Below are 23,536 nucleotides of genomic sequence, written 5' to 3'. Positions count from 1 at the left end.
TCATACTTCAAATAATGGTTGCGAAAGTTTGATAAAATTTTACAAGAAATTTCCCTGGAAACCACCAACTAGCTTAATTGTAAATAAAAAATAATAATTTCTGAAATTTGAATTTTGTTAAACTATATTTAATAATTTATGAAGTTGTGCGTATATTTTTTTTAAAGTTCTGCATTAAAATTGTCAAACCATAACTATTCATGCTGTGCATGCTTAACAATTACGGTATTTTTATGTTGCGATAACATCACAGAAATCATTTGCATTGTTATTATGTTATAGTAATTATTTTCATGTGTATTTTTGCACTGCATATTGAACTATGAGTTGCCAACCATTTTTGAGAATAAAATAACATAAAATGTAATCTTTTTTTTAATTGAAATTTATAGTGCAACTTTTTGTAGTTCAAACTTAACAAAATAAACAAAACAACATAAAAAACGGTTATTATTTTTAAATATAAAATTTAAGTCTGGCAACCCTAAGCTTTAAATATTTATGTAATTTAACTGTAATTATATAATATCGTCAGTTATTACTTTTGTAGGCTTGAAGGAGATAATTTGGAATTATTTTCAAAATTTCACATGGCAATCCTAAAGAAAACTTTATTTAATAAATTTAAAAACAAAAAAAAAAAAAACTTATTGTCCATATAAACATGTACTTGTGTTCATTTTGAAAACAAACCATGTATTTACCCTAAATTTTTTTCCAAATGTAACGTGACAATCATTTGGAAAAATCAAATGAAAAAATAACGAGAACCTACAAACATGTACTTAATTAAAAATCTATCTAATCAACTATGCATTTAATTTTAGTATTGCCAAAGCTGTATGGAGGAAGGCGAGATGGAATCATCCAAGCACTTACGCCACTACTGCCCAACTTTTGCCAGACTGAAATTGCAATAACTCGGTAGACACACCTTCGACGTTTCTAGCGAAGTAACTGGTATTGCCATTAAACGCCTTAACTAATGTGACAAGTGTGTGGTAAGCTGAAAACGCTTCATCGATTTATGAATATCTGGTGATCCATTTTTAAGAGTTCCGGCACTATCTTTGGCGTGAGGAGCAATCGTACGACCTAACCTTAGCTATATATGTGCAAAAGTCAGGGGATTGTTTTTCCAAAATGAAAATAGATGGCAATCTTTTTTCAAAAATTGGTGCATTTTCTATTTTCTAGCCGAGGTCAAAATTGGACGATTGGGGTGGCACCGCCCTCATTTAGGTGAAATCACATATATTCGGACCTACTCGACTAATTTCAACCAAACTTGGTATATTACATAATCCTGACGATCCTATGTCTATCCATATAGCAGAATTTTAAACTCCATATGATTCTTTCATTTCCAGTACACAAATCAAGGAGCAAGGAATATATTCGGATAAAAATTTTGTACAAATATTGCCTTTGAGGTATATTTTCAGGTTATATGTGCTGACCGAGCTCCACAGCAAGAAGAAGAAAAGTAAACAAATATAGCAGATCAAATAAATAAATAAATTGCGCGTCATTAAATACGAATTGTGATTTAATGTAAATAAAAGTAAATAAAAAATAAAAAGTGCGTGCAATTGAGTGAAAAGTGTGTGTGTGTAGTGTAGTTCAGTGTAAAGTGCGATTTAGTATAAATAATAAAGTAAAATAAATAAAATGCAATAATCCGTAAATCATTTGTTAGTGCAGAGTGTTTGCACAGCGCAAGTGGAATGAGTGAAGAAGTGTCTTGAGCAATGAGAAGCGTGTAAAGTGTGTATGTGTAGGGCAGTGAAGAGCGCAAAGCATTGAAAATCCACACAGAAAGTGTCTTGCCGTGAAAGTGGACACTTGGCGAAGTTGTTTCGGCGGCGTTGGCAGCAGCTTAAGTGGCTGACAGAAGTCGGAAGGCATTTAACATAAGGAATGTGCAAATAAATAAGAATACGCTGAGACAGTAAACAATGCAAGGTAAGAATTGTTGGCAGTCACAGTTATTTATATTCGCGCTTTTGTTATCGGTGGCGACCATATTTATTTGTTTATTTATTTTGTAATAAGCCGTAGAAACAATACAATCGAGAGAGGATTGCGTATTGAGTGTGAGTGTGGGAGAAGCGTGGCAGTAAAAAGAAAGCAGCATAAAAAATAAAACAACACAAAGCAAAGCAGCGTGTGAAAATACGAAACAAGACAAACATATACGAACATACATATGCGCATGTTTATGGGTGGAGCGCGCAGCATAAATAGTAAATAAAAATAAAATGAAAGGGAAAAATGTGAAAAACTGCCGGTTGCGAAAAATTTGCGCGCCACACACAGGAAACACTTGTTTGACTTATGGCAACAGGAAGGATGCAGCCAAAGTGGCAAAAGCACCTGTGCACACATACGCAGACGCTTTGCTCCCTGCCGGCATTGGCGGCGGCACCGCGAACGGGGTGTGTGCATACGTAAAAGGGTTAAGCGCAGACATAAAAAATATACCATGCCAACAATAACAATAATAAATTACACGGCTTTGGTGGCGCAAGAGCAAAGGACATATTCGCAAACTAAGCGGTTGAGCGCGCTGGCAACGGCTTGCGCGGGTGGATGCAAGCGTCGATGATGCTGATGATAAGGCAACGGTGTGAGAGTTGCGACTGAAATTTGATGGTGTGTGGCGTTGAAAAGATGCTATACATTTTGGTAAGCCGAGCCTTAGAGAGTGCGGCGTTGTTGTTGTGGTTGCCGCTACCCCAGAAATGCAAAATTGTCACCTGCCGGACAACAAAAGCCGGCAACCAAGTTGCTGACACGCCCGCCGCGCTATTTACTCAACTGTTGTTGTAAACAACACTGCGGATTATGGTTTGTGTCAGCTGCTACAGCCGGGATAACAATGCGCAATTTGTGTGAAGAGCGCGATGGATAAACGTAGCGAAATATTTGAGTGCAGCGCATATTTGAATATATAACAGCAGCTCGAGTTGTAAGACCATCGCTCAACGGCTAAGAATGCTTGCGGTATTATGAAATTTGCTTTTGCAAAAAATAAAAAAAAATGGAGCGCTTCAGCTATTTGTTGTTGTTGCGGTAGAAAAAATTCGCCATATATTATTTATTAAGAAATGCTGTTAAGTTGGTAGAATCCGGTTCAATAACGGTTATATATACGCGGCACTCGACTGTCGCGGGAACTGCTTTCTTAGTTACCGTTATTGTTAATATAACGGTTTTCTAAGCGCTGCTTGCTGATAATATGCCAATTATTGTCAACGAATCGGCGTCATCTAAATGGCGCGCCAAGCACGAGTAAATTCAATAGATACGCAGCAGCGGAAAAGAGTGTTAAGTCTCTCGCTTATCTTTGAAATTCCTTATCGGATTATTATTGTAATTAAAATCGCACAGAGAAAGCTTAACAATTTCATGTGCGGCACTGCCTTTATCTGCATCTTCACTTACACGCTTACACTTTCGCAGCTGCTGCCATACTTTGAGACTCAGCGCCGCCTCTCACCGCTACTTCAAACTCACATTTTCTCGTTTATGCGTTGCTTGAAAATAATTGAAAATTAAGCAAAGCCATAAGAAGTATTTAATGCTTTTTGTTTAGTTTGTATAGATGAAGCGTGTGATAGCTTTAGATAATGGTTAGTAAGCAAATGGGCGCACGTTCGTGTGGTTGCGCGCTGGCATGAGAGTGTGTGTACGCTTGTAATAAAATAAATTGATAGCGCATTAGAAACTAATGTGTTTTTCACATTTTATGCGCAAAGTCCTATGCGTAAACTCAAAGAGTGCTAGAAAGGTGTGGCGTTAGTAAGATTCGTAGTGTAAACGGCTCCGCTCGCTGCGTGATGTGGCGCTAGTAATGCAGCGCCATCTATGCAAAAGCAACAGCAATTGGTGCTGTTGTTCATGTTGTTGTAACGGCAGGAAATTTCTTGAAAAAGTTTCCAGAAATGATGCCGCGTTGACAGTCCTTGTTCCAGTCCGAATGAAAATACGGATTCGTTCCGTTTACTTAGACCCGACCGTTGTGAGAAGGGCAATTTGTCCTCAGGAAAAACACTTAGAACCGTTAATGTTATCCTTAACCACTGGTAGCTTAACTGGATGATAGGTTTAACTGACAGAGCGTGGCGCAAACAGTTCACAAAACTTGCATTGTGAACACGCAAAACTGTGCAAACGTCATGAGCCTTATATGTCCATGTTCAGACGAGGACTAGATTTACAGCTGACAGCTGTCAATTCATGTTCTGGTTTGAAACTAACAAGTGTCTTTCTTAACTTTTTAACAGACAACTAAACGAGTAGCATCACCCACGTAGCTGAACTTCACGCGAAATCTTGGCTTTGAAAACGTTTTTGCTCATGCGACAAGCTGTGAATAGTTATTTGTTAAGCTTAGGCCTCAAAGTTGCGTTTATTTGGAGAGTTCTACAAATACTTTGAAACGTTGAAGAGTGCTTTGGTGATACGAACTGTGGATTCTTAAAGTACAAAGCTTCGTGTAAAGAGCTTAGGAATTTTTGAAAGATTTCTAAAGCGGTTGCGCCAAGTGACTGCCGCTAAGAACTATTTTCAAAGTGTATTTAGACAAAACTGAACCTTCACAATCTTTTTAGCTCTTTTTCAGACCGCAACTGGAATTTTTTTATTTCAAAAGAATTGCAACTGCTTTTTTCAGTACATAACGTCTAATTGGCCAGAAAAAGGACTCTCCACAGCTTCTAGAACAATTATCAAACATTTTTTACATAATAAACATATCAACTCGAAATTTACTTTAAAAATAAGTGCTCTAGATGTTAAAAGAATTTTGTTTTCCTTTTTTTATAATCTACAAATTTTAACCTCAGGCTAAGCAAACAAAAATTTTTTTTCGCTCCACCCTAATGTATATGCTACAACTGATTTTTTTGACACACTCGTCGTTTCGCAAGTCTTCTACAGCTAACAAAATTCTTATGAAAAGCATTTTTATTGACAGATTGAAACCATAATTGAACGCTAGTGATATGGAAAGTGATTGATATATTAGTTGCAAGCTCAACCTTCCTTCGACGAAACTCTTGCGCGTACATGACAACCTGGCAGCGTAGGAAAAAAAACTAAATTTCATTTCAGCAAAAGTAATAATAACTGTAAGCCAGATTTTACGACTAAGAACCAACCAACTGCTTGCCACAGAAGTAATTTGCAACACATTTTTCAACGGATGCGCAGAAACTAAACAAGTTATTACACTCCCGCCTTGAAACTGTAGGAAAACAAAATTGAATTGCAAATGATTTATACCACTGTATACATACATGCAGCTATAGCTTTTTTTTTTGCGGTAACTTGAAGCGATTTGCATTGAGATGAGCGTGCGTTGCCACAAACGCAATAACGAAATTCATTTATTTCGATTGGCGGCGGCAGCAATGTGTATAGACGCTTCAGCGCCTAAAAGCAATCTACCACTTTTGCTATAATAAAATGCGCAACTGTATGCTTGTAGTATATTAAAAAACTCCCACAATCTGTCTGCTACCTTTTAGGCGCTAGTTTTGCGCGCATAGCAATGCATACTTGTAGGCACTCAATTTTATGCGACACCACGAAACACAAAGCGCGCGCAAAAAACGGCAAATACAGGTAGTCTGTGTTTGTGTGCGCGCTAAAATGCCGCCAACGCTTATGCATATGTATGTGTGCGCTGCGTAGAGACAGCGTACAGCATATAGCATGTTTATGGGCGCGCGGGCGTTATGATAAACGATGTGAGAGTGTAGTGCGAGAAATCGCGTTAAAAAAACGTGGAATCGGTAACAAGAAGTTGTGAGTGTATGCTGGACGCTTTTTTGTATGTATGTGTGTGTGTGTGCGCCAGAGAAAATGGCTAAATAATGTTCACTTTGCTTACGCAGTGCTCAGCGCCTCGCACAAACCGCACACACACACACTTGCTTGTATATCTCAACTCAACACAGATCTCAATGTATGTGTGTGTGTGTGTGTCTGCCAATATTCCTGCAAATTGGCGCTTGCTCCTCGGCGCTACTGTGCGCTGCTTGGCAGGTGGTCTCTACAGTTTAATGCTATACGCCACAGCGCCCACATACAACGCGTGCTGTTAGCACTACTTGTGCATATGTATATATGTATGCATGTGTGTGTGTGAGTGCCTGAGAGCTTAGCGCAAAAGAAATGAAATTCAAACGAGTGTAGTGAAGTGATTTCTGAAGTTTGGCACTTTTGCTATTTTCTCTGTCAACTGTGCTTGTCGCAAGTGCGCCTGTGTGTGTGTGCGTATATAACTGCGCAGTTGGAAATCAATTTGGCAGACAGTTAGTTTTAGTTTTGCATATGCAAGAGGTAGCGTCAAGCGGCGCTTGCCAAAAGCGAAAAAACAAAACAGCAATTCACACACACACACACAACTATACGTTGCTGACTGTAGCATGTGTGCGTGGTGGCATACACATACACACATAAATTAATATTTAGCCAAAGTTGCAACTATTTTAGCTGCTCTTTCAGCAGCGTGTAAATAAATTAAAAAGCACCAAATGTGGCTTGTGTTCAGCGCTAACGTGCGCATTTATGAAAATCCAAAATAAGTTTCGACGCTTAAGGTCTTGCAACCAACATACAAACAAAGTGCTTGAAATGATTCGCTGCAAGCAGCTGCTCATGCTGTTTAGCAAATTATTTTTGCAATTTTCATTGAATTTTAATTTTCTCTGCTCCAAATTGCATGCAAAAATTGTTACTTAAACGCTTGCGTGGCATCTTTTATGCTTGAATTGACAAACAGGCCAGTGTAGCCGGGTTTTTGTTTGTTTTGTTGTTGTTGTGGCAATAATTGCTAATGTGTTATGATAATGAAATGTTTAAAGGCATAATTGAAATTGAAAATGCTCACACACTTCCCCCGGCGCTTTGAGCTACATCAATACATAAGCGTGTGTAGGGTTGCCAGACAGTGTTGAAAAATAAAAATTTGCTTTCGAAAACGCTTTCATTTCGCAATCACTTTCATAAGTCTTCGAGGCTGGCTTAAAAATTTTTTGGACACGCTATTTAACGGTTGAGATCAGTGTGGAGCTCGCTACCTGGAAAAAATAAACCACAAGAATAACTACAGTTAAAGTTTTTTTACATTTTTCAAATGTATGTTAGTGGTAGTCAAGCCTGAGATTACCTTCCGCGAACTTGTACTCGGATAAGTTCTCCGAATTATAGTCTACATTAACTTAGCTGGTATAATGATGCCATCTTTAATGTTAAACTCTGTTCCGTTTTGTATATTTAGTGTGGATTCAACACTTCCGACGTCGAATGAATTTATTTCAGTATTAACAGAGTTGCTGTGATCTGGTCTTATTAGTTCGAATTTTGACCATAATTTTTATAGACTGAACAGGGTATATTAAGTTTGCCACAAAGTTTATAACACCCAGCAGAAAACGTCGGCGACTGTATTAAATATATATAAATTATCAGCATGAGGAGCTGAGTTAATTAAGCCATGTCCGTCCGTCCGTCTGTATATACACAACCTCAATAGTCCCTCAATTTTTAAGCTATCGATCTGAAATTCTGCACCTGTCCTTTCCTCACTAAGAAGCTGCTCATTTGTCGGAACGGCCGCTATCGGACCATTATAGCATATAGCTGTCATACAAACTGAACAATCTGAATCAAGTGCTAGTATGGAAAACTTTTTTGATTGACGAGGTATCTTCACGAAATTTGGCTTGGATTATTGCCTAAGGCAACAATGTATTCTTTGAAGAAATTGTGCACATCGAATGTCTATGTCATATAGCTGCCATACAAATTGAACGGTCGGAATCAAGTTCTTGTAAGGTGCTTTTGTATTTGTGAAGGTTATTATAGCTTCGGTGCAAACGAAGTTAACGTTTTTTTTTGTTTCAACTAGTTCTTATCCACTTATTATTAAAAAAAAGTAAAATTGAACCAACCAAGCACCTCTTGAGATAATTTCATGACTTATGTATGTCTGTCTCTTTCACTTGAAGAAAGCAGAAGCATCTCAACTGTTTCGTAAAACTTTCTCATTCTAAGACCAACGTACGCCTTACGCATATATTTTGCATGCTCAGAAGAGCAGCTGGCAACCCTATAACACATCGTGCATACGCTTTGATGAGCGTAAAACCGGCAAGCACCAACTTAAATTGCCAATAAGTGAACTTTAAATGGCCACAGGAGGAGACAGCAATAATGCAAACAAACAGTCAATGATGGACGCAAGCAGAGGCAATAAAAATAACAACAACAGCAACAACAAACACAAAACGATAGCAAGCAAAAAGCCACAAGCGCACAACAAAAACGAACCGCAGCGTAGGCAACAACAACGCTGACGTCAGCGAGAAAATCAAAAGGCGTTGCAGAGAGCGACGATGAAGATGATAATTATGATGAGCGTGAAAGAGGCAGCGGTGTGTGGGTGGTGAACGAAATCGATGGCGAGAGGAATGTAGTAGCAATATGTGAAAATAAATGCGACGACTGCCCAGCCAGGCAGTGCAGCGTGCGTCTTGACTGAAAGCGTTCACGTGTATGTGTGTGCGTGTGGCTGTGTAGGCGAAGGCGGCATGCGCAGGAAGTGTGATAATTTCGTGTGAATGTCGAACGTGGAGCACATCCTGACAACGGCTACCACAGCAACGCATACACAGTTGCGGTTGACGTCGCCAACAGCAGACTCAGCAGGCGCACGCCAGCGCACCTATGTACGTCATCGTCATTGCCATCATCGTCTGCGCAGCTCAGCACCGCTCAGCCCAACCCAGCTATGCGCCGCTCTTTGGCCTGTGGCGCTGGCAGCAATGTTGCAAAAAATTTAATTATGCTCGCTCGCTCGATTTGCAAGAAATGCAATTTTCCACCAAACGCGCTGGCGGCCAAGTCAAGACGGGTGGGGTAAGGCCGGCGATACTGTGCGTTGAGCGCGCGGTGCAGCGCGGCAAGGGCACTCAGCCGCAATCGGCAGAAAATCAATTCGGTTGCTCGCCTTTGGCGATGTCTGAACGCGTTATGTAGTCGACTCATAACCAACTGTGACTGTGAGTGTGTATGTGTGCGTGTGCGCTGATGACTGAACATGTCATACGCCAATGTTCACAACATGTCATATGCCAATGTGGCAAGATTACTACATTGATGTTGCCATTTATTATATTATGCGCACACATACACACGCATATCAACATACACATACAGTTCTGCCGCCAACCTGTTTATTTGTATGTGTGTGTGCGACTTCGTTAGCTTATGCTTCGGCTTCAGTAGCGGCGCGCTTTGGTTGTGGCAAATGTTCGATTGCCTGCCACTATTTAAACTCGCATGAAATATGTATGTGTGTATGTGTGTATGCGTTTGCGGTACACTGGCGTGTCTGTGCAAGTATTTATATGTCTATGCGCTGCTGCATTGCCGCAACAGCATCAACTTTTGCGCTTTGCGGTGGTTCGCCTTCAGTGTTGGCCTGAATAAATCAAGACGCCGAGCCAATTGAGTTGTCGGCGCGGCAATGCGCGCCTTGCCAACCATGCTCACGTTGATCGAATGCGTATGCCAACTAGGCATGCACACACACATACACTCGTCACGTAGAAGAAGTGACAATGCACATTTCGTTGCGCGTGGAGGAGGGTTCGTGATGTGAAACGCTCCGAAAATGTGTGTATGTTTGTGTGTATACACTTGCTAACTGACTCTGAAATAAACAGTTGCCTCACTTTGAGTGCCAAATAAATTTTCAGCTGTCACTTACGTATACTACTGCAGTAGTGTGCAGTAAAATGGCATACAAGGAACTTTGAAGATTTTATTCTGACTCCAGCAATGCCAAAAATATAGTTTTCGCTATAAAATTTGTGGATCTGCATTCCCATACAGTAACTTATACACATATATATAGAGTTTCATAATATAATATAATATATATATTATATAAGAGCAAAAATTGCTTTTTGTGTAAAACCAAATGGATTTATATAGTCTTATATCCGTTACCAAGGCAGTAGATTCCACGCAACCGGAATGTACCTTTACCTGGCCAAGCACTGTCAACTCGGCAGCATTGCTCCAAATAACTGCAGCCCCTGCCGCACAGCAACAACATATAGTCTTATATACTCATTAGCGCTGAGTTGACATCCATACTGATTTTGCTATCCCTCCTCTGAACTGCGTAAGTAAAGCTAAGTAAGAGTCCCAATGTTAACCATATTTTTCCTTTCTTAAATGTAAGCTAATGCATACCAACCGTTGTGATTGTCGAAATCCTCTTAGAAGTCGTGCTTGCTTTGGCTACGTATGAAGATTTTCCCAGCAACATGCTTCTGTTTCGATTTGGTGTAAAGTTAAGACTTGGACTGTTACTACTACTCCGTAGGGAGGAAAGAGTAGGCAGGGAGAGACATTGGCAACAACTCCAGGGCATGCGCCATGCCAGATTGCTAATGGGTGGTTACGACCACAGCAGGTTTAAAAATGTAATCAATCTCCCGAGAAACAAAATCCGGCGACTTGTCGCGTTCTATACCGGCCATTGCTGGCTTAAGAAGCATCTATTCAACATGGGCTTAGTCTCTTGTGCGAACTGCCGGTTCTGCGACATGGAGCCGGAAACCCCAGGACACTTGCTAGTGGACTGCACAGCAGTCTGCAGACGCAGAATTAAGGCCCTGGGATCCATGTTTCCAAACAGGTATCGCATCGCTTCACTAGCAGTATATTGGAGTTTATCAGTATGCTGGGGCTAGATGACCCTAGGTCACAATGCATACCTCTACTCAATCTATATATCTAGACTGTTAGTACAACTACCTGTTGTTTTGGCAGCAATCAGTTCAAGCATGAGCTGAGCCGTTTGAAACTAGTTCAATATACCTCGTAAGAATTCTGTGCCCAACGACCTGAACTCAACGAATCATAACTGAAAGCTTTTACGCTTTATGCGTCTTATTTTATTTTACTTTAAAACTTAGTGGGCCGTCTCTAGATGTTAAAAAACAATTTTTTTTTGTCCAAACATTTTCTTTTTTTATAATCTACAAATTTTACCTAGGCTAAGCAAAAAAAAATTTTTTTTTCGCTCCACCCTAATATATATATATTTGTATACCAGTTTCTACATTATACTTCTTCATTCACTTCATCGTCTTTCTTCAACTCTTCATAAAGTGAAGAGCTGCTCAGATCAAAAGTAGCCTACAAAGATCGCCCGAGCCTCTAGTTGTGCCCTCAGCGCTGCGATAGTTGTAGCGCGCCACTCATCTACTCTCTTTTCTTACCTCCGCCATTGTAGTGAGTGTAGTAGTCCAAGCGGCCGTTTATAACGAGCTATTTCCTAGTTCATAAACTTCCTAACCTCTGAATTACTGTCAACAACAGCGCCGCGCCTATGCGTTGTGCGCTTCCTCAAAAGCAAATAAATAAATTTTGCTCGGAAGTCACAAAACTCTGTGACATTCAAAATAATCAAATATCACGTGAGTTGTCACTAATATTATATACGCCGTACATATTATACGTTTGTTTGTGCATACTCGTACAATGCTTGTTTACCAACAACAGACGTTCTTAGCCAAATGAAGTTTGCGCAACTTGCAGCTAAACTTTACTCCGTTGGCATTTTCTGCGCCAACTTCGTAGTCGTAAATTGTCGAAAGTTTGGTTTGTGGTCAAATGGTCCTGCACGCGCTGCCAATGCTGGCTGTAATGACAGCCAACCGCACGCCAGCTAACGGTATGTGTGGGCGTGGATGTGGTGTGTATCTGTGAATGCACATTTGTGCAAGTGTGCGTGCGTATGTGTGCCGGTATTGACTTAAATCCTCAGCTCAGTGCATGCGTATGGGGATCTATTAGAAATAAACCGTGCATTGTCACTGCGGGCGAACAGTGAAAACTTTGAAATTGGGAAATTTTGACAGATTTGTGGTTGAAAGGTTTAAGAATGCTATCAACTAACTAACTGTAAGTCGTACGGGCAGCTCAAGAGCATGCATTTATACACTACACTTCGGGAATGTGACGTGTGTGTGCGAGGTGGGTAAGCGGTAGTAGAGAGAGCCTTTAGCGCGGGTGTTGCAAGTGCAGCATGTCCTTTTGGCAGCAAAGTTTTGCGGCTCCATTGCGTGTGCACAGGGTTTCGAAAGTTGTCGAAAGAAGTCGGAACGTCGCTGTTAAATGTTTTAACTTGGCTTAAGGAATTTTCAAATCAAGTTTTCTATGAAAATTAGCGCAGATTTTTTAATGTTTGGGAGCATAGTGAGGGGTTATATTCTCATGACTTTTCATGTTGCTATATTTTATATTGGTCTTTGCTCAGTCTCCATTTATTGATATGTCACGCCAGCAACTTAATTGTAGTCTATTGTGTAACTCCCACAATTTTTACTAACACTCTGAACCTAACCATAAACCATCTGAGAAGTAGTAGCTAGCTGTTGCCAGATCTGTTTCCAAGATCCGTGTTCTAACTGTAGGCTTGAAATATAACTACATATCTCTTACTTTTTTTGCATAATGACCTTAAAAAAATAGAGCATGATCCCTTCTTTTCAAATCTGCTTTTGTAATACTCTTTCATAGTTCCTAGATCATGCTTCTATATCTTCAGCGCTATTGCTTTGCTTTCATCTATCTATTTTAACATATTTTTCTCTACCATTAAACGATATCTCTATCTACCTTTATCTGTACTTTGCTGCCTTTCAATCACTGCTGCTCTTTAACCTTCTAACTGTCATTGTCCCTTTCTGTTGTTATTATTATAACAATATATCTCTCTCTCTCTCTTTCTGCAGCTCAACACATATATCTCTCTCTTCTATCTCATTATCAGTCACTAGCTTAAGCTGTATCCTTGTAACAGATACTCTCTCAATCTTACTCCATCCAATCTTCTCTCTCTGGCTCCCTCTCCATGTATTTCTCTCTCTTATCTTAGTATCTATCCTTATGCTCATCTCTTCGCTCATTTCTGTAAATTGTATCAGCCCATGCTACTTCCAGTTTCTCCCTTCCCTCTCGTAAACAAAACTTGTATTTATTTTTTACTCTAAAAATTATAAATCAAAACCCCACAAAGCGTTTGCATTTATGCGTGAAATATTAAGCATAGCTTTTATTTTATGCACACATATCGCTTGTATATTCATATGTGTATTTCTATTGCAGCAACCAGGAAAAAGTGAAAACTCTTAGGTAAATAAAAACATAGTAAAATCATAGCAAAAACTCTATGAAACATTGCAAGTGTGGTGTGTGTGGAGCTTCGGCATAAAGCCTTAGAATAACCAATAAAAGTTAACGGCTATGAAAGCTTATAAGCGTGTGTAAATGTTGGTGTGCTTACGGTTTTTATATGCCCAACTTTTTTGCACTTATTGCACACATGAAAAAATAGTTGAAAGCTGCTCTATACCAGCAACAAATACTCGCTTGCACTACAAACCATATCGTGTTTCAATATCAAAAGTAAACAGTAAAAAAATGCGCTATTGGCAACTTGTAGAAAAATAACAACTGAGCGGGGAACAACCCACTGTAAGCGTTGTAGAACTGTACCAAACAAGTACTGCCGACTCGAAGTAGCTGTGAGCAACAGCTGTTGAAACATACCAAGTTTCGTCGGAGTCCTCCATTCAGGAATTCGAGGGAACTCACTGAGCTTCTTTCCTATACGTAAACTGAGAAATAATTGCAAAGAATGAGAGACGAAACCAGGAAGTAACAATTTGAAAAAGTAGTGGCCCCATTTTCCTCCAGAGATTTGATTTGATACACCGCACTAACTCACGTCAGCAGTTCATGCCGCTGGAACCTCATTGCGGAAACCTCCTAACAATGCATGATATTTCGCCCAGCACGCTCAGTGTATGCAGTAATTTCTTGATTAACACTATTTAATTTTACTATGCTTTTACTTTTTACTACCAGCGCTATGGCAACTCTGCACACACTAAAGTAGAACGTAAAGTAAAGTAACAACGTAAATTTCACCACAAAACTGGATTTCATTTTTAGAAATGTGAAAAGTTTTCTACCAACTTTTCGAGACTCACTCATCCGCCCATCAACTTTGACACAGTAGTGAGTTTCTCTAAATTTATTCATATGCTGATTCGGAGCTGTCACTTTACATGCACATTTCGCGCTGCTTAGCCGTTGGTGTTGTGCTTGTAAGGGCAGCAAAAAGTCTATAGAGCTGGCGAAAGGTTAAAAAGCGCGCGCGCGGAGTTACCGGCAGAATAACGAGTCGTAGAGAGGAAGTCGGCGCGTAAAAGAGTTTTTGAAAGTCGTTTGTGAGAAACCTTTTTGCTAAGAAACAAAGAGGCTCTCCTTTCATATATTTTTATCTGTGATTTTCGCTGATGAAATGCTGAAATGAGTATGTCAACTGCTTTGCTGTTGTTTTTATAATGAGCGTCATTTAATTTCTAATTAAAAATTTCGCCATAAATAGTTACATACATATATTATATCCTATAATACACACAGCGCTGCGTATGGATGAGCTGATGTTTAATTTAACTTTTGAGCAATCACATACACACATATATACACATCCCCACGGGCGCATAAAGCATCACCGCAAACCGCAATGTCAAAAATGAAATTTCCACAACGCGCGCTAAAATGCTGATCCGAAATGTATGCTACACTCACAGGCGCACAACGATTGTTTGCATAATTATTCGTGTGAGAGCGCGCTGACTTTGTTTGAAGCACTTTTGGGGTTAACATACTTTTAGGCGGCAGTTAGTAATTAAATGCTTACGCAACAATTACGTTGCGCATGAATATTTTGATTCTACTTGCAGACGAAATTACAAAATATTTTAATTTATTTTTCATAGTTGATTTTGGTATAAAACACAAGCGTTGAGTTCGAAAATGAATAACGGTATATTTTTGTGGCGTAAGTCTTTGATTAATACTTTTTAACTTAAGCCTAAATTACATTTTTTGTTTGAATTGTAAAGCATAAGCTACTAAGGCACAACTAATCTTAGGTGACCATAGTTGTCCCGGCAAAAATCCGGGACAGTTTGTTTTAGTCATCGATTTTTTTTCATATTATAATTCACTGAAAATCACGACATATATGAGAGAGCAACACAATTTTATTTAGAAAGAGATTTCTTTAAAAACTATTTTCTGTGCTAATTATGTAACCCAAGTTTTGACTAGAACCGAGTTGCACGAACATGTACCTTCATTTACATAGAATGAAAGATTTGCTTAAAAATAAACACGAGTCGAGCATCTAGACTTCAGTCAAAATGTTTAAATATAATATATTAATAAAACGCCTAAATATATGCTTTAAAAAAGCAATTATTTCGTTACTAATATCATAGTATATTCCTGAAACGCCTAAAGGTATGCCTTAAAATTTATTTATTTTGATACCAATGCATTGCTTTTGCTCGCACAGGCTTTCGAGCTTCAAAAAAATAATCGTAAGGCATTTCTAATATCCTGTAGGGAAATTTCAGAGGCTAAGATTGTTAAAAACTCTACGCCAAACGCATTTCAAGGCCGCTGCTGGCTGACGACGATAAGTCTTAGGAAATATATGCATACATTTAGGCGCACCACCACTTAAGTATGCGTAAATCATACATAGCGTGCCTCGTGGAAGACAAGCTGTATGCTGTATAGGGTCGCAGCAGCAGCGCTAGGCACTATAACGGTACAATTACTTGCGTCACGTCGCCATTCGCACGTGCGTATCCTTTCAATTTCTACGATTTCCAAAGCACCGCTATAAATAAATAAAAAGGATTTTACACCAGCAAACAGTTCACACATGCACGCACACATACGTGCCTATTTGCATACACGCATGCATTGGCTTTACCCAATCTTATTTATTTCTATTTCTAATGCCATTTGCTAAGCCACACAGACTCATTCATTTATTTATTTATTTATCAAATGCACCGCTGCTTCTGCATTGCAATTTCGAAATTGCAAATTTAATGGCAAACTAATACATGCCAACGGGCATATGCGAGCGCCTGCATACGCATGTGTATGTGCGAATGTGTGTGTGTGTGTGCCTGCGTCGTGAAAGGATTGAGAAATTGAATGCGATTTGCGTTGTTTGAATTTAAATTAAAGTTCAGCATTAATAATTACGCTTAGATTTCTCGTTCAGCTTCGCACGTACTCCCTATATATGTCGTTATGTCGGTATGTGTGCTCGCACGTAGGGTTCGCCGTCTTCGCGCAAGCACACATACGCCATTTGTGTTCGCAGCGAAAACGTGAAATTAAATGCTTACTTGTCTTTGGCGGCGACGTGCGCTGGCAATCAATGACTTAAGTGAGTGTGAATGAGCCAAGCTATCAATGGGTTGACTCACACACACACACACACATATTCATCGGTACATAAGTAGCATAGCGCTGCAATTATTACATACCGACTATTGTAAGCTCGTACGCTTCTAGCCGCCAGTCAATCAGTTCATTTTGGTTTAATTGCGCGCGATTTACTCTTTGAGGCATTCAATCTTAATCAAGCGCGCTCTAAGCGTTTTCACATCGACTGCACACATATGACAATCTATAGCTATATGTATGTGTGGCTCTATGCAAGAAGTATCTAATTACATACAGTGTGCTTTCATTGCATTCTTGCAGCGCTAATCTTCTGCGTTGAGCCCTGCAAAGCGGCGCTAAGCACTCATTACAACAAGGGAAGGGTAATAGTAAAGACATGTTTTTTGTGTGCAGAATTTGTATGAATATGCTGTTCTGGCCGTAATTGTCAAGTGAATTCGCCCTACTGCAGCAACTGTAAAGCTGTGTGCTACTTGCCGCTCAAACACAGATATCCATTATAAGAGAAACTTTGCCGAATATGACTCTAAAATTGCTGGGGCGCCTATAGCTATGGCTTCGAACCACTTCAGTATAGAAGCTTAGGTCTGTCAGCCTTATTCATGAGCAGTTGCCTGCCTAGAGATTTCGCCCGCTCGGATGTGGCTTTTGTAGTACATCTGTAATAAGGCATGTCACCACATCACACCATTCCAGAATTAAAGCAGATATTCATCTGTTCTCGGGAAGAGTGAGATTCTTAACTATTTGTTATCTGGAAGTAGTCCTGTGGTTTAGGTTAGGCTACGTTAAGTTTGATTACTGTTCCACTCCTTTGTGATGCCATAAAAATAAAACTCCTATTATTCGTGCTTATTAGTCAGCAAAACGCTTTGTGGCCGATAAAAATTAGCTCAGGCATTTACTTACGATTCCCACCAGTTCGGTGGGATATCTGAAATTGTGAGCTCCCAAGTGTTTGAGTCTTAAGCTCGAAAACGCAGGACAATCAAAAAGGAAGTGCTGAGATGTTTTCACCTTGTCTTTTTCCAAACAGCTTCTGCAGATGGCGTTCCGTAAGATTCTAAACCTTAGAGCAATGATCTGTTAGAAACCTTCACTTGATCTCTTGCGATCAATCTTGGGCCAAAAGCATCTTGCGTTAGCGCACGAGCTGAGGGTTTCGAGACCTATAGGGTTTAAGCGATTCCGCTATGAGTTGAAAAGCAGATAGAAAGCACCTTTTGGCATTTAGTTTTAATATACATATATGTGTTTCTCAAATGTTCACTAGAATATCGCATCACCAAATTGTAGTATTTTTTTTATTAATTCCACTTTTTTTCTTCTTTCGCAGATTCTCTACATTGCATACACTGTCTCTACGTGCTTTAAAAAGGTAAGTGCACAGACACATAAATATTTGAACACCTGCACGACTTTATGTAATTTTTTTGGCATTCCGCGCGGAAAAGCATTACCGTTGTGGCTCATATAATTTCCAATGACTTTTACAAGCAATTTTACCTCATTTATTGTTATTATTCGTATCTTTTCTCATATATTTTCTTTATTTGTCGTTTTTCCCCCTCTTTCTTGCCAGCGATGTGAGTTGAAATTTTTTCCCGCATCGCGCAGTTCGCTTTTTTTATGGTGTTATAAAAATCACTTTTATGATCAGCTTAAATTTAATTCAGTGCTTAGCACAGACAGCAATCAGTTAAAGAAAAGCATTAAGAGGAAGGGGCACATGTCTATTGACAACAACAACTGCATGATAACTCTAAAATCATTACACATCACACTTAATACTGAGGACTTAAATACGCTTGGAATGTGATTGCGAAGCGAGTGAATGTAAGTGCGTGAATTGATGGTTTGCGCCATGGATAAATTCAGTGAGATGTTTATGTACATACATATTTGTCTCCTCTTGTAGTCTCAAACATGTCTTTACTGCAATTTGAAACACTCTGCACTACAGCAGAAGTGAAAGAGTTTGATTAGGAAAAAATTTAAGTCTATATTTCTTAGATTTTGCAAAAATGTCGTGAGTTATTAAACATGTTTTCCACTTCCGCTTTTAAAACATCAGTGTCTTTTGAGCGCCTTTCTTTTACTCTCTAAAAGTCAGCGTGAAATCATTTTAAGACCTAAGCTAAATATCTTATGCAGTTTAAAGAGAAACTACACTTTTATGGCCATGATACTTGTTGACTACCATCAATCATAAATATTCTAAGAGAAAAATGTGAGCATGGCGTAAAACAGCGGTGTGCGTCTTGACTACATATCAAACCATTATTATCACACGAAATCAATAGTAATCCACAAATGTGTGTCTTGGCTAAATGTTGCTATAGCGTTTAACTCGCTTTCTTTGCATTTCAAAAATCTCTTCGCACATAATTTTCCATATTTGTTACTCTTCACCTGATATTACTTTTCCCAAAGCATTAATTTTTTAGCAATAACATATTCCAACACTCTTTCGCTTCCCTTACTACTTCTATTTCTACTTAATTTTTTTTTGCAAAAATCCCAAGTTCCAATTTTTTATGTGCACTCGCGCGCATATTTACGAGCCCAAGCAAGTACGCTTCAGTGGCCGATTTGACCATTAAAATATCGTTGAGCGACGGCTAAAACGTTGCTTTAGTGGCGGCGCCTTGCCACAAGCCTGCAGAGCTGTGGCCGTATCTATGGCAATGGTCACCATAGCTGCCTCGATGGCTGCTTTGACTGCTTTGGCGTTCGCCTTTCGGTGGCGTTGCTGAATTTTATATGATTCTTTCTTTTTTTTCGCTCGCATTGTGCATTTTTAGTAGTTTTTGTTTGAATTTTTTTCTCCTGAACTCCACTTGCTTCTCACTCCTATTTCTTTCATATTCAAAAGGCCATTTGGTGCACTTTTTAGTAGTTGGTTGCTGGCAGCAACAGTTGGTGCAAATACAAAGAAAAACTCATACGCAAATCACTTCACAAATTCAAATGCGTGTGCGAGTATGTGACCTTAAACCGAAATGCTTTCTATAGATTCTGTACTTAGTTTTTTTTGTGATCCATGGTTCGGTCATTGCCACCTCGCGGCACAAAGCGACATAATATTTTAATTTTAAAACGTTAAATTTTATAAAAATTCCATAATTAAAACTAATTTTGGAAGTACAACCAACTTGGAGGACGTGCAAAGGCCACCTTCCGCTTTTCAAACTCTATATACTACTGTCCGATGGAAAAAAATCGAAGCTGGGTTCTATGCCAGCCGAACCGGCAGCTCAAAGATTAAACAGTGTAGAACAAAAAAATCGACGAGAACGTTACATTTACTGCAATAACTAGAACTTTACCGAAACCATGGAAATATATAACAACGGAAATACCGAACCCCTTATACAACTTATATAAAGCATTTAGTTGCTCCCAATTAACTTACTCGTGCTAGAATACCATACTACCGTTATGTATTGCTTGAGATGTTTCGAATACGTTTTTTATTTTATTTGGATTTAAATTTCAATTTGCGTTAAGCCAGGTGTACTGGTCCGTAAAACTTATCGAAACTTTTTGTAATGTCTCTTTTGAGGTCCAGTCTATGTCGTACATATAAGATCTTAACTTGTTTTGAGTATACCTCATGCAAAAGCCGCTTGTTCGTCTCTTCCGTTCTTCTGCTCAGTTATTGGAAATTTAATTTCATGTTTCATTCTAGTCAGCTCACCCTCCATCCATTTATTTTCACGCCATTTTCGCTAAGGTGCTAGTTCGAAGCCACAAAAGTTCATAGATAAACACGGATTGTCATTATGTAAGCTCTCACATTAGTCTGATTCATTCACTCTTTCGTTGTTACCTTCTGTCAGTCCATTCTCACTGTCTTCAGCTGCGCAAATGCATAAGGTGGTGACTGCCGATTTTAATTCCTTACCGCGATCCCGCTCCGCCTTATGTTTATCTGCGCTTTTGCTTTTCTTCTGCACGTTGCCGAATGTGAGCGTTTTTAAGATCTGCGCATAAAAGCCCAACTTCGTCTCCAACGCCATATCTATAAAGAAACGCTGAAAATCCAAATGTCGCAAACGTCGTCTGCCAATCGCATAATAGTCTGCATTAGAATTCTCAAAGCGATAGGTCATCATGATCGGGTAGAATTGAGGCAGCAAACGTGATACGTGCACCTTAAAATTAACCCTGGTCATCGCCAGCGGTCTGCGCTGCTCCAGCTCGGGTTGCAGGTGACGTGAAAAGTACGCACTTAGACAATATGTGCGGCCCTGTGGCACCTCACTCACCGCATCCTTTTCCAAATGCACCTGATACTTTGTGTTAGGCGTGAGGCGCCACATGCTCAGGTAGTCGTGGACCAGCTGGACCAACTGATGCAGTGAGAACTCGTCAATGCGGAACCAATCAATGCGCTTATTCGCATTGGTTTCGGTAACAGCGCGTATACAGCTCTGCCGCTCCTTCGCCGAAGTGGAAGCGCTTTCAGTGACAGCTGGTGTAAGCTTCAAACGATTGTTTGCTTGTACCTCGCACTCCCGCGGATACTTGTAGAGGAACTTCTCTGCAGGATCGGACACTATCCAAGCGATCGCGTCGTTGATGGCTTTGTCCACGACAGTGTTGGCGCAAAGCTGTATGTCGCCCATGGTTTTTTCGCTGCCAGACGCTGTCTGTTGCATGGCTCAGAGAGAAGTGCAGCTCTTGAGCACACGAGAGAAGCGGAAGTTTAGTTAAAGTAGATTTACAATTTCACAATCAATTTTTATGAGCTATTTTCTGAACAAAAATTTTATAGCACAAAGCACGAGTTGTACAAAAAATTTGACTAGAATGACAATGTCAATTGTTGGAAATCAAACGAACGAGTTTGTGTAGGATAACCCAGTGAAAAATAAAAAAGTTCCGTGTAGACTTCATTACGTACACAACGGCTCGGTTTTGTTAGACTCAAGTCACAGTAGAGAGTCTTTTTCAAGTTGAGAAAATATCACGAATGCATTACTGGTGCAGTCCCAACATCCATCGGAAGAATGCCACCAGCTCATAGATAAAATTAACTTCTAATGGTTCAATGTAATAAGTCAAATTTTTCCCTTTTTATGAAATCTCAGCAGGCAGAGAACTTTTATATAGCACAGCCTAATTCTTCCGCGTTCTAGCTAAGCTTCTCGTCACATTGTTACTGCCTTCAAACCGAATGGACATCAATTGGGGACCACCATCCAATTCAGTTGACCACTGTAGGTACCCTGAGCTTCTGCCTGTGTTCTGTTTTGCTCTGCTGCTTAACCAGCGTCTTTTTAAAGGAAGAATTGGGCTCAGTGGAACCCGAAGTAAAATCGAATAGCTTTTAGTGCTCTTTCTTTCAACTTTCGAACACAAAACTGCTGGCTGCGGCCAATTGGATACCCGCATGCCTTATAAATCATTAAAATTTCCTCTATCCAAAGCCATTCTTCTCCATGATTTGTACACGTTTTATTACGATCTTCCCACCACAGCTCTGGGGAGCTGTTTATTTGTTTCATATTTTCGTACAATTATTGTAAACAACTAAACAACTAAAATGGCAACGATTCAGCATTCACTATGTCACTGGGGTCACTCATGCCAGCCACGGACACAAGCTGCTGCCCATTCTTATCGCAATCCAGTTCAATGTACGCTATCGCCGAACAATGGATCGCTAACGGCGTCGCTCGGGTATGAGTTTAACATTAAGCAGATCCAAGTTTCAGCAACAAATCCCCAAAGTCCATGAAATGCTCTTGAGATGTACATAAATTCAAAACTGTTCACAAAATTAATTACATTTGCTGCTGCCCTCGATTTGGCGCGCTGCTTGACAGCGATGCAGACAAGTTGATAAAGAATGTCCTTTGTGTGAATGTGTAGGTGTGTGTGCGCAAGCAAAGATTGTACACAAAAAGCGCAGCCGAGTATTGTGCCTGTTGAAGTCGAACGTATTTTATTTCGCTGCTTCTTTCTTTTTTTTACGTCACGCGAGTTGAGTGGGGTTTTCCGTTCCCACTCTGAGTGTGGGAGCAAAGTGATTTGTCGCAGAAACACTCGCAGTCAAATTCCAATGAAGTCAGCAGTCAGACATGCCACTCATTCACTGGCTTTTCGGCCTTATTTCGCAGCTTACGTGCCCCGCCCATCCTTTCAAGCAGAGATCGGGATTCAGTGTGTCTTTGCCTTGCATTCTTTGGCTTTGTTGGCACAGAAATCAGCATCTCATTCATTCCTTCTGCGCTGCTATCTCTCTGCGCCTCGCATACCTCATTGTTAATCTGCAATTATCGCATTTGTCTCTGTGCTGATGCGATTTGTTCCCTCGATTTATCCACTTCGTTCTACAATACGCGCCTACTCTCGCACTGCTTAGGGCGCTGCACTGCTGCCTGCGATTTGACACAATGCCGCCAGCAACAGTGTAGGGCTCTACTTACTCATAATTCCATTTTCGCTTTCGCCCCTCTTTCATTAGTGCAATCCACTAGTGCCGGTTCGAAATTCCCCAAATCGCCTGTCAGCGCTACAGGTGAGTTGGTTTAGTGTGCGGGCATGTGGTGTGCAATTTGCCGAGGGCCTAGCTATCAACAAGATTTGTTATCTTCGCACTTTTGTTATTGGTATCCCACACAGCTCGTTTGGCTTGGCTTACTGTCGATTTTCCGTTGATTTGCCGCCCTATTTTTATTCAATTTTCTGCCATTCATTTGATATCGCAACCTTTTACGTAATCTGTACGGGAGAGACGTTAAAAGTGTGCTGAAAGGTAGGGAGAAACAAAAATATGTTTCAGTGGCGTTCGAGATAGAAGCTTGTGGTCGCAAACTTGGCTTTTGGAAACTGCAACTCTGTTTAGTTCCTAGACGCGATGTGGAGATAATGATGGATGAGAGAGCTTGAAAAAGTTTGCTTCTACTTTATATAAGACCTTGTACTTTTCAAGAACTCTCGAAGCGAGTTCATTTAATCGCCGACTGAAGGTTTCTGTAAGATGCATCAAACTGTTGTTCGAATGAGAATTATGTAGGCGCTAGTATGGATCATTATTTCTAAATTTCTATCTACCTCTTTTACACTCTCCCTCTCCCTTTATCGCTATCATACTCTCTATCTCTGTCTCTTTTTCGTTATAGGTATCATTAAAGATTTCTCGTGAGTT

The 23,536-nt window shown here is 39.9% G+C and overlaps 1 protein-coding gene across 1 annotated transcript; it reads right to left on the bottom strand.

Moving 5' to 3' along the window:
* Positions 1–19,816: 19,816 nt before the first annotated feature.
* On the bottom strand, positions 19,817–21,199 carry LOC106620833 (uncharacterized). The gene has a single exon (XM_014239456.3). It carries the CDS (start codon positions 21,039–21,041, stop codon positions 20,178–20,180), a length of 864 nt encoding a protein of 287 aa, XP_014094931.2. The 5' UTR covers positions 21,042–21,199; the 3' UTR covers positions 19,817–20,177.
* Positions 21,200–23,536: the final 2,337 nt, after the last annotated feature.

The sequence above is a fragment of the Bactrocera oleae genome, chromosome 5 (genome assembly GCF_042242935.1).
Source record: "Bactrocera oleae isolate idBacOlea1 chromosome 5, idBacOlea1, whole genome shotgun sequence".
Classification (NCBI taxonomy): Eukaryota; Metazoa; Arthropoda; class Insecta; order Diptera; family Tephritidae; genus Bactrocera; species Bactrocera oleae.
This window is presented reverse-complemented; position numbering and strand designations above follow the sequence as displayed.